The sequence below is a fragment of the Carassius gibelio genome, chromosome A6 (assembly GCF_023724105.1).
Source record: "Carassius gibelio isolate Cgi1373 ecotype wild population from Czech Republic chromosome A6, carGib1.2-hapl.c, whole genome shotgun sequence".
Taxonomy (NCBI): Eukaryota; Metazoa; Chordata; class Actinopteri; order Cypriniformes; family Cyprinidae; genus Carassius; species Carassius gibelio.
Window position 1 is genome coordinate 28,580,859 of NC_068376.1, and position 19,323 is coordinate 28,600,181.

At 35.0% G+C, this 19,323-nt stretch overlaps 2 protein-coding genes across 7 annotated transcripts in view; one reads left to right on the forward strand and one right to left on the reverse strand.

Moving 5' to 3' along the window:
• rbpjl (recombination signal binding protein for immunoglobulin kappa J region-like) lies at positions 1-14,581 on the reverse strand. Of its 2 annotated transcripts, XM_052600263.1 has the most exons (13): positions 14,363-14,581; positions 11,586-11,655; positions 9,663-9,797; positions 8,889-8,959; positions 8,697-8,812; positions 7,874-8,048; positions 7,092-7,229; positions 5,900-6,012; positions 4,624-4,764; positions 4,384-4,539; positions 4,142-4,245; positions 2,869-3,047; positions 1-146 (listed from the first exon to the last, which is right to left on the reverse strand). In XM_052600263.1, the coding sequence occupies exons 1-13, from the start codon at positions 14,394-14,396 to the stop codon at positions 136-138; spliced, it is 1,443 nt and encodes a 480-aa protein (XP_052456223.1). In that variant the 5' UTR covers positions 14,397-14,581; the 3' UTR covers positions 1-135. The 2 variants fall into 2 exon arrangements, with proteins under 2 accessions (XP_052456223.1, XP_052456222.1); XM_052600262.1 differs by lacking the exon at positions 1-146 and having other exon boundaries at positions 2,019-3,047; positions 14,363-14,579.
• LOC128015982 (matrilin-4) overlaps positions 11,153-19,323 on the forward strand; it is an 18,996-nt gene continuing 10,825 nt past the window's right edge. For 2 of the 5 annotated variants that reach the window (XM_052600257.1, XM_052600260.1), the window contains exons 1-5: positions 11,154-11,590; positions 15,386-15,502; positions 16,956-17,519; positions 18,480-18,602; positions 18,690-18,812. In XM_052600257.1, coding sequence (XP_052456217.1) covers positions 15,430-15,502; positions 16,956-17,519; positions 18,480-18,602; positions 18,690-18,812 — 883 coding nt within the window. In that variant the 5' untranslated portion in view covers positions 11,154-11,590; positions 15,386-15,429. Of the gene's footprint in view, positions 11,591-15,385; positions 15,503-16,955; positions 17,520-18,479; positions 18,603-18,689; positions 18,813-19,323 lie in introns of all 5 variants that reach the window. The other 3 variants (XM_052600259.1, XM_052600256.1, XM_052600261.1) reach the window with 3 other exon arrangements.

Genomic DNA, 19,323 nt, shown 5'->3' on the forward strand with positions numbered 1-19,323 from the left:
CCCATGTTTCTGATCCACTTGCATTTAAGACATTCTGACAACATGGAACATTTGTGAGATTGCTGTAGGGAGTGATTCTGTTCCGGCTGGCGGAAGGATGCACGGTCAGCTGGTTCCCCTTCAAGTCAGGCATCCTTACAGACGTCCTGTGGAGGCAGAAGGGCTTTCTGGAATGGACCATTTTCAGGTTCTCATGCAGTTACAACAGAGAACAAAGAGCTCACAAACTCCATCACACTTAGCGAACCATGTGATGTCAAATAAATGCACTGGATTTAACAAATGTTCACTTTGAATCTTTCCCAAAGTCTAAAATGCTATAAACATTGAAATGCCATCAGATGAGAAATGCCCGTTTAAGGCTTTCTACGTCTTGGTTAATGCTTCTATCTTGTTGGTTTGGATAATAAGCCTCATCCTTCACTGTCTAGTCATCTAGCCTGTTTGAAAAGTCTGCCAAACATCTGGAATCGATCCCTCTACATGTCAGTCTTGATCGTGGTCATCTAAGTGCTTTTCAGACATCACAGCTGATAAAAGAAAATAAAAAGACCTAATTGTATCATATTAGGTCAGTTATTCACAATTTCTGCTCATAAAGTAGTTATTAACTTTCAGTGTGCCACAGAAGGCATACAATAATTTTTAAAGGCATCTTTTTCACATTGCTCAGTTACCTGCTGAGGAAAGTTGATTTTAAAAAGAATAAACCATAACTTACACACTTTAGACACTTACATTTAAAAGTTTGGGATCTGTAAGATTTTTTAAATGTTTTTTATTTTATTTTAAAAGCCTCTTATGATTACCAAGGCTGTATATGCTTAAACATACAGTAAAAACGGTAATATTGTTGAATATTGTTACAATTTAAAAGAACTGTCTTCTAGTTGAATATGTAATTTTTAATTTATTAATGTAATGAATTCTTGCTGAATAAATGATTATTTTGTTTCCAAAAAGAAACAGTAATACCTTTTTATATATATATGTAATTTTGTAAGTATTAAAAGTAGTCCCCCACTTTAAAAATCTTTTGATAACAGATTGAATTGTGGCTTTGGAGTGAACTATCCATTTTATAATAAGCCTGCATGTTTTGTTCTTGTGTGATGTGGATGAAATGTGGAAGAAAGTTCTGGAAGTCCTTCAAAGCATTTATAATAATCAATTTCTTAAACTCTATGCGAAGTCTGTCTACTGCCGTGATTTACCTTGACACACTAATTGGCTCACATTTGGCCCCTGAACACACAAGTACCTGGGAACAAGGTACAGAAATATTTTTCATACTTTTATCATCTCTCTCGGACCTTAAAGGGCCCTTCTCAGAGCTGTAAATGAGCTGTCAGTCACAGGACAGATCCTTGACTGGAGCAGAAGGCAGATCGGGGGGGGATGATGGGAGAGTGGTGATATATTAGAAAAATGCTCGGCCAAAATAAAGGGACAGAGGTTTCTTTATGCTCAGATGGAGCAGCATACGGAGACTGTTGATGCGTTACATACACATACCCAAAGTTTACGTTTAAGCTGCTTTGAGAGATTCATTTGAAGCAGGAAGATGAAGCTGAAAGAAATGTCCTTTTTATGGTATTGAATACAATCCCTCGAGTTCCATAAGAGGTGTGAAGAACGGATATAGATAGAAGAATAGGTCCCTTCAAATCTCTCGTCTCCGAGCGATTTGAAAATATATTCCAGGTGCCTTTTGGCAATGGTGGACACATGATAAAGATTAGTTGATATGCCGATGTGCCAGGCCCTCTCACGCATATTTGCTTTAGTAATTAGGAGGAGGAAATGAGCCAAAGACCTCGAAGACCCTTCAAAAATCTGCACACACACTGTTTCACACTTTTCAACACAATTTATGGGGTATGTTCTAAGCTTTCATCCTCTGAAGATGATCTTGGATGTGGAAGTGGTGCTGTATAATAGCTGCTTTGTGTAAAGTTATGTGCAGCATGATGTAAAAGATACCAGAAGCAGTAAAGCAAAGTAAGTAGAGGTAGAGGACATAATAATATCTATAACATATCTGCATTAATGATAATTAGATACAACCCATACTCATAATCTAATTATTCTAAATAAAAGAAAGAAAAAAAAAAGATATATTCTGCTATAGATCTTATATTTGATGAATTGGACAGTCAATTTTGGGGGGTCAGTCTTTTTGTATTTTTATTAATGCTTTTAAAATACATTTATAATTTATATCATGATTAAATGCTGTTGCTTTGAATTCATAAAAAAAGAATAATCATGTTTTGAAGTCTTACATTGCTCACCAAGGTTGCATTTATATGATCAAAAATACAGTAAAACAGTTGTTATGAAATATTATTTTATGCTGTGAATCCATTGATATTAATGTGGAAGTTGCACATTAAAAACAAAGGTGTTTATGAAAGTAATGCTCAGTCAAAATTGAAACGTTTGCTGCAGCAAACTCTGACATAAGCATCCAGTGACCAATGAGAACTTCACAGAGGCAGGTCCAGTTTCAATCCAATTAACTCTATTCTGTATTTATTTCAGACTGTCCCGGTACTTTCCACAGCCCAGATACACAGATCTTGTGCATTCCTACGTCAAACGCCCCCACAGAGCTGTCTTTAGTCCGTAAGCTCCCTATAGCTCTATATGATTACATTATTTGAGAGTTTTTCTTATGAGTGTAAGTGTTAACAAGAGGATAGAATGTGTGCCAGGACTGGACATAATCTGACATGAATGTTTGTGTGTATGTGTGTGTGTTTGTGTGATCTCAGCTCTGCATAAATAGGTGAAAGTTTGTCCGTGTGAACTCCTGGTGAATGGTGTCTATGAGTGAGTCTGAGTCTGCGGTTCTCTCTGCTGTACCGTTTCCTTGAGGGGGGGCGCCCTGCTCTGGGGTGTAAGTAAATGAATATGAACTCCTGTAGATTAACCCATCCAATCGGATCAGACATAAAGGCACCGTGATTGGTAGTCTCATCCATCTCCACTCGCCACTCATTATGGATACATCAGGAACAACACACATCAGAGACCTGGAAGACCTGAGATAAATGAAGATTATTAAATTAACAATCAAATGTTGAGCAACTAGCCTTATTCTCTAGTGTACAACAAGCTTCTTTTTTTTTAGCAAAGAACCTGTTAGCAGGTAGCATTGGCTGTTATATTATTGTAATTCAGTGCAATTGCCTGTTTGCCTTTAATTCAGAAAATCGTGGAATTAAATGTTGGATGCACTGCAAAAATGAATATCTTCCACTGTATTTTTGTTTTCTGGTTCAAATATCTAACATTTTTAAATTAGCATGCATTTGCTTGAGGAGAACTGCCTTCCCGACTGAGCCTGGTTTCTCCCAAGGTTTTTTTCTCCATTTTTGTCACCAATGGAGTTTTGGTCCTTTGCCACTGTCGCTTTTGGCTTGCTCAGACACTTAATTTCTGGCAATATTATCAGCTTGATTGCAAAGATATTATTTGAAGAGAACGGAACTGGATGATTACATCACTGAATCATCAATGAACTGACTTAAAATGAAAAATTGACTGTTTACTATAGTCCTACATTATTGACATGTTATTTTCTAACCCGATCTCAGGGCAATTCGAACATATTTTATGAGGTGATTAATTCGTACAAATTCGTTCAACCTCACTCGTTGAACCTCACATCATACGATTTGTGCTAAATCCTACGTATTTTACGAATTGCACATTTTGTATGTATTTGTACGAATGACTATAAATATGATTATAAATAAAGGTGACTTGACAGTAGCTTTTATTAGTAGTTTTATTAATGTGCTGTTTTATAAACAAGGATTTTTTTCAACAATTAACAAAACAAAATATCATGTCTATGAACTGAAAAAAATATTTGGGCTCTCCATATGATTGGTTACATAATGCAACTATATTTTCAATTGAATTACATATTAAGGTGTTTAATTATTAGTTCTTCTTTTGAGATCAATGTTGTTGTTCTTCGCAACAGGCTTTGTTTGTATGTATTAAAGCTATAATTATCTACTTGGTAGTGTGGCTTGATTGCCATTTAATTTAAGCCTGACAAACTATAAGCTTCTCGTGTTTTAAAGTATCTGCTTTAGCACTGCAACAAAATATGATAAATGCCAACCTGAACATTGTCTCCGCCTGCATGTTACCAAACCAGACTTTTAAGTGTGGACTGAAGTTTTCTCCGTGAAGCTCCAACATGGCCACATGTCCTCCTCCATTCAACTAAATCACCATGGACACATGTTAGTGTTGTTTTGGTAAGTAACCCTATTATTTAACTTATATCTTAAATCCATCTTAAATACAGTTACTATTGGAGAGATGTAATGAAGAAACATAGCTGCTGGCTTGATTTCTGACCTCTAGTCCATTGATGACAGGTACAGGGCTGATGGTGGTCGGGTGACTGGTGAGATTCTCACTGAAGGTGTATTCAACCACCTCCGTTCCAATGATGGTCCAGCAGGAGCCATCATTTAGTAACACCTTATTACTTTCTTTTGGACACGGAGAGGCCTATAAGTTTGGAATGACATGGGGGTGAGTTTTCATTTCGGATCGAACTATTGTTCATGTTTAACTGTCACTGCCTGTGTTCACCTGGAACTGTATGATTTTTTCATTAGACAGGCACAGGTACATATGATTACTGTCTCTGAACTGGAAAGCACATTTATGAAGCTGAGACACAGGCTCATCCACGTCTAGACACGCATGCTGCTTGTTCACTTTACGTATTACCTGCAAGGAAAGAAAACAGAATCAGGTAACTATTTACACAGCTGACCGTTTTGTCCATTTTTACATTTTACATCCCCTTAAAGGAACAGTTCACCCTTTTTCAGTGGTGGAAGCATTATTGTAGATTATGGATTCATATTCTTAATTATTAAATTTCCCCTCAAACATGCAGCTTTTGGCTTCATGAGACATTAATTGATACTGGAGTGGTGTGGATTATCGTAATGTATTTATCAGCTGTTTGGACTCTCATTCTGACGGCACCCATTCACTGCAGAGGATCCAGTGGTGAGCAAGTGATGATGAAGAAACAAACTCATTTTGGATGGCCTGAGAGTGAGTAAACATTTAGCTAATTAGCATTTTTGAGTGAAATATTCCTTTAATAAAGAGCATCAGTGAGCATCTCCTATAGCTCTGTTCGCAAAGAAAAACGTTTATTTTTAATTGTGGAAAATGCTTTCCATTTTCGTTTCCAAGACTTCTGAAATCTGATATGAGCGAACTTAAAATAGCCATTAAAAAAGAAATGAAAAAAAGATTCATCACCCTTCTATCATGCACCACTACACCTGGTCCCCGGCAGCACCTGTGTGCTGCACAATATGCCTGACTCTTCACGCTCCTCTGACACTGCTGCACGGCGATCAGAAATCCTGCTGCATGAGGGCTTCAAATACACGCTTGCAAACCAAAACAAACCAGTCAGCAAATTCAAACTAAAAAAACATTGTGAAGGTCTATTCTGTTTGCTAGTCTGCTAAAAATGGGTTTTAAACATCATCCTTGACATTCTGATTAAGCGCTTTATCAGCAAATCGTGACGCAGGTTGGTAGCAGGGCGCTTTCCAAAAAACACCACAGGGATGGAAATTTTTACTTTACAAAATAAACTTCAGAGACATGGGTGTGCAAATATAGATCAACTTGCAGATTCAATTCAGAAAGTTATATATATATATATATATATATATATATATATATAAATGCATGCAGTCCGGTTTGGCATTGCTAGTCAAACAGAAATTACACATTTTAACTTAATTTCAGCTTTGATATATTTTTCAAAAAATGATGTGGCAGATTGAGAATCATGTAATAGAAACAAAGTCAGTTTTATATTTCCAGACTGTACCATTGGAGGCAGTGCCACTCCTGAGTCAGTGCATACCAGCTGAACCACACAGCCGTAACAGATGTAGCTGTCACACACAGTGTATTCACTATGAGCGGCTTGCATCTCCTCCACTATGAAGAAACAGAGTAAGTATTGCACTGTTAGGGAATGAGAAAGATAAATAGACTTCACTCAGATGAGGCTTTGAGCACCGTATAAAGGTTAAACCCATTTATGCTGTGTTTATTCCAGCTGTTTAGCACATGTTGCTGACATTTACAATGGGACTTTTTAGAAATTCCTCAGGTTTTGTTTTTTGGTAGAATTTCATTCTCTGATTTTACTCTCATATTGCAGTGAGGTGCTAAAGGTGTTTGTGAACCACTTTGTTTCCAGTTGTTTCTAGACTTGTCTGGGTTTCTTGTGTTATTTATCTACTGTGAATGGTGAATTAGTCACTAGAGTGATGGGCCAACAGCATATGCTTTTGTGAACCCGGGTTAATTGGAAAAACTTCCACAGTTTTGCACTTAGTGAAAAATAGTTTTTTTTTCTCTGCACATAAATGCATCATTTGCATGCAGTTATTACTAAATGAGCCCCAATGTTAACCTTGTATGAATGTTAGGTAACACTTTACAATAAGGTCTCATTTTTTAATTAGTGTTAATGCATAAACTAACGATCAATTTAATTTGACAGCATTTATTAATCTTTGTTAATATTAGTTGATAAAAAATGTTCATGCTAGTTGACAGAGCATTAACTAATGTTAACAAATACAACATGTGAACTTAAAATATTTATACATGCTGAAATTAGAATAAATTAAGATGAATAAATGCTGTTGAAGCTTTGTTCATTGATAGTTTAAATTAACTAATGTAGTTAACTAATGGACTGAAACTGAAGTATTGGACTAAAATAACTACTGAAACAATTTTGTAAAACCAAATTGTTACCAAATGTCACCTAAAACAGTGACCCAGGATTTTATAGTGTGAAATCTTGAAATCTGACTACCCTGGATTCATTACTAACCAGAGTTAAATATCAGTTTGGAAAGCTCATAGTTTATAGTTTTAGTCACTTAAAAGAGCACATGTCATGTTTAAACAAAGTTAGTTTTTTTTTTTCAGTTAATTGTATCATGATTAAGATAAAAATGAATAAAGGCAGAATGGCAGAGAAAGAGCACTGGATCTCAAACCTAAAGTAACAGTAAAGGCCGTCCATTGTCTTGCGCTGGCAACAAAAGCCCCGTCTTCCACCGACAGGTAACGTGTACTGACCGTCTGTGACCGCAAGCGGTTAAACAACGATACTTTCGAGCCTGAAGAAATGCACACTGCAGGAAAAAACACAAACATTTCAGAAAGTAGCAACAGATCTTTTAACCCAACAGGCAAACAAAAGAAACAACATAAAAATGTAAACCCTCAATGACACCTAAAACATGCGCATTCAGACCGACAAGCAGACATATACTGTGACTAATGTCAGTCTGTTGTTTTACTTAATCTTTGTCTCATTGTCCGTCTCTCTCCCACAGAACGGTGAGGAATTCAACGTCACTTGACAGCTGCTCTCAGATGTCAAGCGCTTCTTTCTTCCCCAAAGAAGCTCTCTGTGGGTCCCACAGTCAATGTCAACAGAAGATGCCCTCTTAGTGTGTGCTTAGGATCAAAAGGTTAGAGGTCAAATGTCTGACTCATATGGCAATGGCTGCCGGGTGACACCAGTTAGTGGCTTGACCCTGCTTCTCATACACAAAGACACACCAACATGCTAACCCAAACTTACAGGAGTTTGGTTTCTACACCGGTTAACCCTTTCACGTAACGGCACATAGTCAGAGTAGACTTCATATTTCATTTGTTGAAAATGAAGGATGACAAATCACTGTTGGCTTTTGCATGACTTAAAATTTTAAAAACTTTTAAAGTACTAAATTGCAGAAAAATTTTAATATGGACACATGCACGGACTCACGGTCAGCATTTTTCATGGACTGCCTCTTCTGTGATGGTTTGGAGATGACTTTAATGAGTCTGCTGTTGAATGTGCCAATTTCTTGCCCTCCGCTGTGAAACAGGTGAAGCAGCAGGCGAAAGTGCTTTCGTTTGTCCGTATCTGAGATATACAAGGTTTTAGCACAAGCAAACATCTGAAAAAAATAATAATAATAATTAAATAGACTTGAATGAGTACAAAAGTACACAAGGTTGTGGTTGGTACAATTTTTTTTGTGTTTCAATGCTGAATTTACTCCAGTCTTCAGTGTCACATGATCCTTTAGAAATAATTGTAATATGCTGATTTGCTGCTCAAGAAAAATGTCTTATTATTATCAATGCTGAAGACAGCTGCTTTGTATTTATTATGCTAAAAAATTTTTTACATTCTTTGATAAAAAAATAAAACTAAAGTAAACTTCAGTAATCATCCATGCTGATTAATTTCTTACTGACCCCAAACTTCTGAATGGCAGTGTAATTGTCAATTGTATATAAAGCAATAAAATTAACATCAACACAGCTCAGATAATTTGGTCTTGGAAGAAATATTGTTATACATGTGAGTTTATTTTGAGATATTTTGATCACATCTTGGTAAATCTGAGCACACTTTGAGACATTTTCGAGATCTCATCTGAAGATGAAAACAGGTGTATTTTTTTAAACCTGGTTGTAACACTAATAGAATAAACATATGATCCCATCTCTAAATCTATCTGTACACACAGGGGTCATGTCCTCTCATAAACCCTACAGACTCTTTCCTCTTTGATGGCTGGGCTTTGGCAATGTCTCACCCTCCTGTCTGTCTGCTCCTCAAAGCTCAGCTTGAAACTGTCTGTCCGTGGATCAGTGGAGCTGTCCAGACCCATGTAACCGAAAAGCCGACAACTGGACTCTCCTAGACCTAATGCTGTGTGAATACAAATGGAAAAATTACAGAGAATTACAAGGGTAAGAATCAAGATGTTCTCTCACGGCTCATTAACCTTTAAGTTGCTCCTGTCTGAGTTTCCATCCATGTCCACTGAGATACACGCAAGGAGGCGGACAGAAAAACCTACGAAAATGCACAAAACTGTTATTTTTGGATAAAAGATATGAAGAAAGAGGGTGTGCAATAGTTTGCAATATTCTTGTAAATCATCCAGTAAGAGATAAAATAACTAAAAACACTGAGGAAAATACATTTACATGCTTTGGATGAATAAACAGGAAAATAACGTTGACGCTGTTGTAAAATTAATCAATTATAACACAAATTCAACTGTAAAGCAGCTCTAATGAAGACGAGTATATCATTCAGCAGTGTTTATTTCAATGTTTAGTTCAATAACTGTTCATTTTATTGTTTAATTGAGCAACACAAAGCTGTACAGAAGAAAAGTTAGTTAGTCAGTTCAGAGATTATTTATTTCAGTGTTGCAAATTTAATGTTATAATCCAGTTGAATTCGGTTTTTAAAAATCATAAAGGTTTTGGAACATGGTAGCTGGTTTCCTAGCTATTCATTGACCAGTTGGGGGAGACCTCATTGAATGGGTAGACCATATTTACATCTGTCCATCTTTAGACCTGGTATCAAACCATTTGGTAACAAACCAGCTTCAAACCAAGCTGATACGATGCGTTTTTTCCAGCAAGACTCAACCAACCATATTCTTTTCAGTTTACATTTATCAGCAAATTCTGTATGTATATGTGAACATGCTTGTATTTTTCACGGTTAGAAATGTAAATGCATAGATGAAAATCATTTTTACCTCTTCTCATTGCCATAAGACTTCTGAGCAACTTTGGCATGTAAGATGATCACTGATTGGTCAGGACTGAATTGAAGGTATTGCCTCACTGAATCTCTGGTTACTTTTGGCAATGGGGAGAAATTCTGATCCTCCCTAGTGATGCACAAAAATATTTATTTTAAACTTGATGTTACAAAATGGTAAAAGGGTGGTGAATCAATATGCATCCTCTCCAAACTCATGCAGTTTACCCTTTCAAGTAAACTATCTGCATTTCTCAAAGATCCAATCATGGATTAACTCCTTTCCAGTTTCAAAGTAAATATTGGTATTATTTCATAAAGTGGGGAATATATATATATATATATATATATATATATATATATATATATATATATATATATATATATATATATATATATATATATATATATATATATATATTTGTATAGAGCTAGAAAGTGTGATGCATTTAGGGCAATATATTTCAAAATAAATCCTTTTTATCCCAATTTCCTTTTTTAAATTTCACAGAAGGGGAACAGTCTGTGTAAATATAAGAAAACATATCGCTTTGTGTTCCTCAAAAGAACTTAGATCTCAGGTTTGGAATGACATACTAGTGAGTAAATGACATACTAGTGAGTAAATAATGACGGTTTTAACTTTTTGGCTCAAGCACAACTCTCTATTCATCAAAGAATCCTAAAAACAAAAAAGTATCGCAGTTTAGTAAGCAGCACAATTGTTTCAAACACTGATGACAAGAATAAATGTTTTTTGAACAGAAAACCATATAAGAATGATTTCTGAAGGATCGTGTGATACTGAAGACTGGAGTAATGATGCTAAAAATAGTGTTGACATCACAGGAATAAATTACATTACTGTATTTTTGATCAAGTAATAGAAGCCTTGATAAACATGAAACACTTCTTTCAAAAGCATCAAAAACTTATCAACACAACTCAATACTTTGAACTTAATATGATCCGTTTGCAGTTTCTCTTTTTTAATGTTTCATTTATAAATGGCTAATTTTATTACTTACTCAATTCGAAACAGCTTGGGAGTTATAATTCCTCTTATTAAGACCCCAAGGATATAAATATGATATTTCCCAGCAGAGTGAATTGCTTTAATTGAAACTCGCGTCATTCCCCAGGCTTAGGATGTTTGAGTCAGTCTGCCTGGCCTTCCCAAGAGGATACAGGGTCAAAGGGGCACTGATGTTATTTCCCACTTTGAGCACATTAGGATGAAGGTCAAATTATATCCAAGTGTTTGGCTTTTTAAAATTACTGCACACAATACTTTTAATTCATTGTATGGCTCGTTGACATGAAGAATCATGCAGTACTTTAAAACTATTTTAACTAGTTCCATTATCATACTTAAAAGACGACCTAAAATTCACTTTCCCTTCATATAAACTGCACTACAGCAAGATCTTTATCAGTTGTATGCCTACTATCTTTATTATAGCCGTATTAATATTTCATAGAAAGCCTATAAAGAAACTAGCATCACTGTAAATAAAATTCAGGTTTCAGACTGAAGTCAGTTCTGTGTTCACTGGCACTTCAAGAGCTCGTGCATCAGTCGTGGACTAAAACAAAACCGCAAGGAATTTCTGTAGGCTCACTGAAAGAAAGCGTTAATGTTCTCTCTCCTGCTGCAACCCCCCAGTGAAAACCCTCCTGCTCTTCCCATTTCGGACGGGGGTGGGATCTACATTTTAAACGTGCTCTGTAGAATTAATACCTGGCCAATGTCTTTGACTGTTCACTCTATACTTGAATAATCGCCTGGAGAGGTAACTACTCACCTTAATGAACTGTTTGAATCTATTAGGGTTTTCTTAACCACTACCGCGTCGTTTGTCGTATTTTTGGATACTGTTGCCCACTCTTACTGGAGAGATTCTACCTGTGTCATTACCTGAGGTGAGTGAAGCACGCGTCTGATGTGAACAGGTTAGACACTTCTGTCGAGTCCACAATGTCCACGCCTGGAGAATTAAGAGGAAAAAAAAAATACATCGTTGCTTGCGATTTAATTGTTTTATCGAGTTGGAAATGGAACAAAAATGGCACGACCTGGGCAGTGACTTTCTTAAAATATAAAATGTTTGAAATGGCAGCTAATGTGAGATGGTTAAACGTAGGCTAATGAATGTGAGAAACATGGTAAATGTGCTTAGTTGAGCATTTTCGTGCTATTTTTTAAACAATGTTTTCAGGCTCCCTCAATAATAAAAAACGTTATTTTCATTAAAAAAAGAAAAGAAATAGGCTACTGCACATTAAATAATATACGAAAAATATATTTAACAATAAAGGCCAAGTTATATAGCTATATATAAAAATTATTTATAATACATTTTTTTTGCGTTGTAAAATGCATGGTCTCTCAAATAATCAGTTGTTTTTATATAGCCCCTAGGCCAATTATGAATATGATGACATAAATTTGGATATAAATGTCTGTTACGATATTTAATTAAAATACTTTTTTATTAGCAATATTTAATATGTAGGCCTATATGCATGATATTTTTTCAATGTTAGCCATTGTGACTTTCAAATTAATATTGTGAGCACATCACGTGGTCTTTTTATACCCGCGAAAAGTGCGTTTGTTTAAAATTGAATGTTGACATACTATTTCTAAGCTGTGTAGCTATGTGCACAGTATGTAATTATTTATCCTTATGCATACAACAAAAGCACACTGTGTAAAACTGTCACCCATAATGCAGTGCTCCAAAAAAAAAAAAAAAAAAATTCAGTTGCAATGTTTAATTGATTATTTTTTAGTTTATTTATTTCTGAACAGAAAGCAAAACATGCAGCAGACACTAATACTAATGTTTGAAGATTATTCTTGCTATAAAAGCAATTCTTGTATAAAAACAATATATAGGCTTTTTTCTTTTTAGCATTCTATGAAAGCATATATCTGACGGTACACCGTATACTACTGTGCAGTAAAGAGTACACTACTTATTATTCCATTCCAAACTAACTAAACTAAATATAGATTAGTATGTAGCAGATTGGCTGTGTCTCAAAACCAAGTGAGCTTCCAACCTAAATATAATTTTTGAGCACCATGCTTTCAACAGTGTTGCCTAGATAGGTTTTGCGACACATGCTTTATAGGTGCACATGGTTAGCTGGAGGCAAAACTATTAGTAGCAAAGGGTCACATCTGCTTTCAATCCCACTTTAACAAGAAGCTGCTATTAGTTAATCTTAACTGTGCTCCGAAGCTGTCAGTCAGTCAGCTGCCAAAGAAATAACGCTTCTCATTTTCCTCCATTTCCCTCCTCTAATGCTCCTGTCTTCTCTCTCACTCCCTCACACTGGGGTTTTCTTTGGTCTGTCTGTGCCCCATGTCAAGCTGAGAGAAATGTTTACACTGCGGGCTTTACCCCATGGAGATCCCTTTGGGCTAGAGCTGGGATCCGGGAAGCTTAAACAGTTTTCTAAAGATATATATATACAGCATGCTGGAAGAAATGTGCTGATGCTCTTCTTTTTTACTGTCACCTTTTCTCACTCCTCTACTTTACTCTGGAAGGATATGATTTCTCTTGGTTTAGGTTCCTCAGAGGAGCTATCATTTTTATTCATCCATACTATTCATAATGATAGTACTTCACTGTGTCTAATTTTACATTTTCCCATCCATTTTTTCACCTAATTTTTAATGCTCAGAGATTTATAAAACCTGTGATGAACAAGAACATATTTTACCACAAAGCCGAAAATAAAAAAATCTGCTTTGCTTTACACTAACGATAGTATGGGATTTTTATTATTTATTTTAAGTAAATATCTACAAATATTATAACAAATATTATATAATATAAATGACATGTACATATTTTTTTATTTGACTTATTTTATTTTTTAACTGATCTAATTGTCGGAATATTGCACATTTTAAAGATCCTAAAACAGACTTTTTATAAAAAATATTATATATATATTACTATTAATAAAAGAGAACCATGTCACATATATATATATATATATATATATATATATATATATATATATATATATATATATATATATATATATATATATGTGACATGGTTCTCTTTTATTAATAGTATTTTTTCAATAAATGAAATACTAATAAATAATAAATATTACATTGTGTAATTTTTTTATTTTATTCATTTTAATGATTAACTAAATATATATATTATATATATTATATATATATAATATATATATATATATATATATATATATATATATATATATATATATATATATATATATATATATATATATATATATATATATATATATATATATTACTAATTCCTGACATGGTTCTATTTAATTTATTTTTTCACTCAATCTAAATAAATATATAATAAATATTATATAATATAAATAAGAAGTTATGGTTTTTTTAAATAATGCTCGCCATTGTCAACATGGTTACCTTTTATTATTTTTTATTTATTTCTAATTAACGCATACATTTTTTAAAATAAATATTAATTCATATTATATCAAATAAAAATACATTTAATTAAAAAAACACTTTTAGCATCGCTATCTTTTATTAGTTTTATTAATTTTCAATAAATACAAAACTTTTTTTATTATAAATATTATATAATATAAATAAAAAATCGAATTTAATTTGCTTAAAACTATGGCCACCATTGTTACCATATTTCTCGTACTGACCTGTTTCTCTGTCTCCTTGCCTTTGGTCCTGCATGGCACTCAGATGTACATCTGCCACTTTGCAAACTTCATAAACTCTTCTATAGTGCCAGACACTCCGCTGTTGTTCATGCCAACTGGTTTTACATTATTCTGTCCTTTTGCAGTAGTGTAACTGTCAGAGCTCTGTTTTCAGAAGACATCTCCATCTCCATTTCCAGTAACTGTGTTATCAGCCTCATAGGAGGATTTGTAAATCTATATGTGTGTTTGTTTTCAGAGATAGTCATCTGTACTCAGGTGCTGAATTCTCACGCCTCCCTCCACGTGGCAAGCAGTTACTGATACAAGTGAACACAGAATGAAGCTCCAAACAGAAGTGAATGCGAGTGACATTTAGCACAAATTTTGCTTATTTTGTGGGTAAAACATGCACCAAACCTATCTGGCATTTAAGTTACGACCATGAATAACAAGCAAACAGACAACTTTTATAGTACCTTTTGTGGTGTGAAATGACATGAGCATAGATAATTGATGACAGAATTTTGAATTAATTATGCCTGTAAACATATCAGCTTCAACTGCAACATGTATACGAATAGCAGATAGAAAATCAGCACAGCACTAATCTGGCTGGCTGTTTATCTGCTGAGTAAAAATTCATGCCTAACCACGACAAACTCCTCCATTCTTCGGCCCTGTGATAGTGATAACCCTTCTCAGGCCTTTGGAGAAGCAAATCCTTTTTCTGAAAGTCAAAGTGACTGACAGCACGCCATTTACAACACCAACGTCCCAGACGCTGTTATTTTGCAGCAATTACTTCACACGGCATTTGAACTCAGTGCCTCTGGTGATGTGATCGGCCCAAAAGCCTATTAACTCTTCCATGTTAATGGCCTGTTTAGAGCTGCTGCTGTGGACCATCTGTTTTGTGTCGCCATTTTATTGCAAGCTCAGACTGGAATGTATGGCTGCTTTTAAATCGCAGATTTCCCTTGACCTGCAATTTTTCTCTTTCTTTCTCTTCTCCATCTACAGCCATTGGAATTTTTGTGGCAAGATTGGGCCTTTGTCGACGAAACATGATACGTGCGTTGGTGTACATTGGTGTGCTGATAGCCATAATGGCTGTGACAGAAGCAAGGCCTAAATCAGGTTGGTTAAACCGCCGTCATAACACTAATAAATCAATCTTGTCAGTAAGGCAATGTAGACTCTACCTCAGAGTCTGTCGATTACACTAAGCATTTTGTGGTGGCACAATTGAGTTGTTATTGGCAAACCAGACAACCATTGTATGGATTGGTTTGTTTTTTTATCAACTAGATCTGTGCTTCTTAACTGCTTCAGGATTTAGATTTTACATGCAAAACTAAACCAAAATGTTATTTAAGCATGAACTATGTAGACCTGATATACAGAATTATAAGATGGGTCTGAAAAAGAAAATTGACTTCACATTTTGAGTTTCAGTGGTTTCGTGTTTTTGGCAGCCACTGATTAACCACATTAAAAGCTCATAGTAATCAGCACAAATGATGTCTGTCCTTACTGGGTTGGTGAACCTATATTTTAATGTATTCTGAGTATGATAATACTATTTCTTTTACTTTGGATAATTTTGTTTATGGTTCCCAAATTCAGGTTATTTAAGTTTTACAATCAATTGATAGATTAATTTGATTAGAATTAATCTCAACAACAAAGGATAATAGAAACATCCTCCATCTTAAACAAATTCTAAACATATTGGCTTTACTATCCAAATTATGCATGATTATATAGTTGCATTTTATTTGCATCTGTAAGGGATGCATGTGAAAATTCTCTTCTCTTCTCTTTTACATTTGAAATGCGTTAATTATCCCTGAAATAAGCATTTTTCATTCTTTACACATTGCATTTCAAATGTTTGATTTTTATCTTCAAGACCACAAATCTGTTTCAGATGCATTTTATTTGCATCTGTTAGACACTGTTAGAACAGATCTGCAACCCATTTTTGGTTTGGTAATACCAATGGTTCCCCTTAATTAAGATTGTCTGTTGTGACGTTTTCAGCACTTTCAAATTTCAGTGAAACATGGCACTGATTTTGGTAAACATTGTACATGCATAAAAATAAAGGTTCCATGAGTTGTTTTCGCAGAAATGGCATAGAAGAACCATTTTTGGTTTCCAAAAAAACCTTTCAGTGAACAGTTCTTAAAAGAACAATTTTTTTTCTTAGTGTGAAGACCATTTTTAATAATGTAAAGAACCTCTTGCACGATGAAGGTTTCATGGATGTTAACAGTTCTTCAAAGAACCATCAATGCAAGTAAAGAACCTTTATGTATGATAGCGTAAGAACCGTTATTTGTTTCTTAAAGGATTTTCATTAAACAGTTCTTAAAAGAATTTAGGTTTGAAGAACATTTTAAATAATCTGCAGAAACCTTTTCCACTATAAAGAAACTTTTGTGCAATGGAAAGCTCCCATGGATGTTAAAAGTTCTTCATGGATCCATGAATGCCATAAAAGAACCTAGTGTACTTGTTTTCTTGTAGCTTTAGACTGAATAAGTACTGTCATTGTGTTTTTCAATCCGAATCCCATTTTTTACAGCTGAACCAAAGTGTAAATCAGGCCCGGTCGACCTTGTGTTTATCATTGATGGCTCCCGCAGCGTTCGTCCCCATGAGTTTGAGACAATGCGCAAGTTCATGATAGACATCATCCATGAGATGGACATTGGCCTGGAAGCTACAAGAGTTGGTGTGGTCCAATACTCCAGTCAAGTCCAGAATGTGTTCTCCCTCAAAGCCTTCAGCAAGACTGCGGAGATGGTCAAAGCCATCAACGAGATCATTCCATTGGCACAGGGCACTATGACCGGCCTGGCCATCCGCTATGCTATGAATGTAGCCTTCTCTGCCGAACAAGGCGCCCGTCCCAACGTTCCCCATGTAGCCGTTATCGTGACAGACGGTCGCCCTCAGGACCGTGTGGCTGAAGTGGCGGCAGCTGCAAGGGAGTCTGGGATTGAGATCTATGCCATTGGTGTCGCCAGGGCTGATATGACCTCACTGCGAGCTATGGCTTCTCCACCATTTGAGGATCACGTCTTCCTGGTGGAAAGTTTTGACCTCATTCACCAGTTTGGGCTTCAATTTCAAGACAAGCTTTGTGGTAAAGTGTTTCTCCATTTGATATACTGTATGCTCCACAATAGTGAAAGGATCTAGACATAAAAGTTTAACATTTCATAACTTTTTTTGGACTCTGTTCTGAAAGGGTTTAACCTCAAACCTCAACTCAAAGATGCAATTTCTTCTTAGAAATAACAAAGGATGTAAACTACCATTCACAAAGTTTGTCATTAATTACACCCTCATGGGTGTGTATTCCTCTGCTTATAAACAAGCTGCACTGCATCTGTTTATTTTCAAACAGTTGTTTTGCTTAATATAATTTTTCTGAAATCATGATACATTTTTTTGCCAATAATCTATGATGAAGGAAAAGTTCAAAAGAACAGCATTTATTTGAAACAGAAATCATTTGTGTCTTTATAAATGTCTTTACCATCACTTTTGATTAATTTAATGATTTAATGCATTCTAGCTAAATAAAAGCATTAAGTTCTTAAAAATAACTTTTGAACAATCTTGTATACATTTTTAATGTAAAAAAATATATTAAATAATCATAAATAATAATAATAAAACATTCCATTCTTTCTAAAGTAGTGTACAATTATTTAATTTACTTAAATCTAGCTAATTGGATCATAGTATTAATTTTTGTTCTTTATTATTTTGTCAAAAATATGCTTCTTGTGAGTTTAAATGGAATAATTTAAAATATAATTTTTAAAAGTCAAAACAAAATTAAAACTGTAAACACTGTTTGAGATGCTCTCATTGGTTCACATTGTCCTTTGAGCTTTAAATCAGTCCCACCTTTTGTTACTTTTTTCTTGCTGAATATCCTATTTCATTGAGGATTTGAAAGTGGAAAATCTTATGTGCAATACATAAATCTTATATTGACTGTAAGCACATGAATACTCTTTCTTTGACATCCAGTGGACACTATGGTTTAACCTGTCTTGCTTTCTCAATATTCATATATGCATTGGATTTGCAGGGATGGACTTATGTCTAGAATCAGATCACGGTTGTGAACACATCTGTGAGAGCTCGCCTGGCTCCTACCACTGTCTCTGTCTGCCTGGATACACACTCCACGAGGATGGCAAGACCTGCACACGTGTGTAGCCTTACAAATGACACATCAAAGAAGTATGACACAATTATCATTCCAGTGGTGCTCAACAGGTGTGTGTTTGCTTTGCAGCCATTGATCTTTGTGCTGAAGGGAAGCATGATTGTGAGCAGATCTGTATCGCTTCACCCGGGTCATTCACATGCGACTGTAACACAGGATACACACTCAACGATGACAAGAGAACCTGCAAAAGTTAGTGACATGATATCTACATAACAATTTGAGTGAACTGTAAATTATAAAATTGACATGAACTTATATGTTTTTATAGAGTATATAGACAAAGGTTATGTTCGGAATAGTATACTATACCATACTATTTTAGCAGTACATTTACATATTTAGCAGACGCTTTTAAGCAAAGCAAAATACAGTGCATTCAGGCTATATTTAGCTGTACGTGTTCCCTGGGGATCAAACCCACAACCTTTTGCACTACTAACGCTCTATGCTCTACCACTTAGCCACAATAACTCAACACCATATGCAAATATTCTGCAGCAGTGTATACACTAGTATTCCATTCCGAACATAGCCAAAGGAACATACTGTGTACTAAATATACACAAGTTTGTGTATAACAAGTTTGACCTTAAGACCTCTTTTAAGGGTTAAGATGCTTTCTGAATTACTTTTTTCTTTACTAGGATTTTTTCTTAAATTTTAAGAGTAAACGCCCACATTTCTAAGAATTTTCATAGAA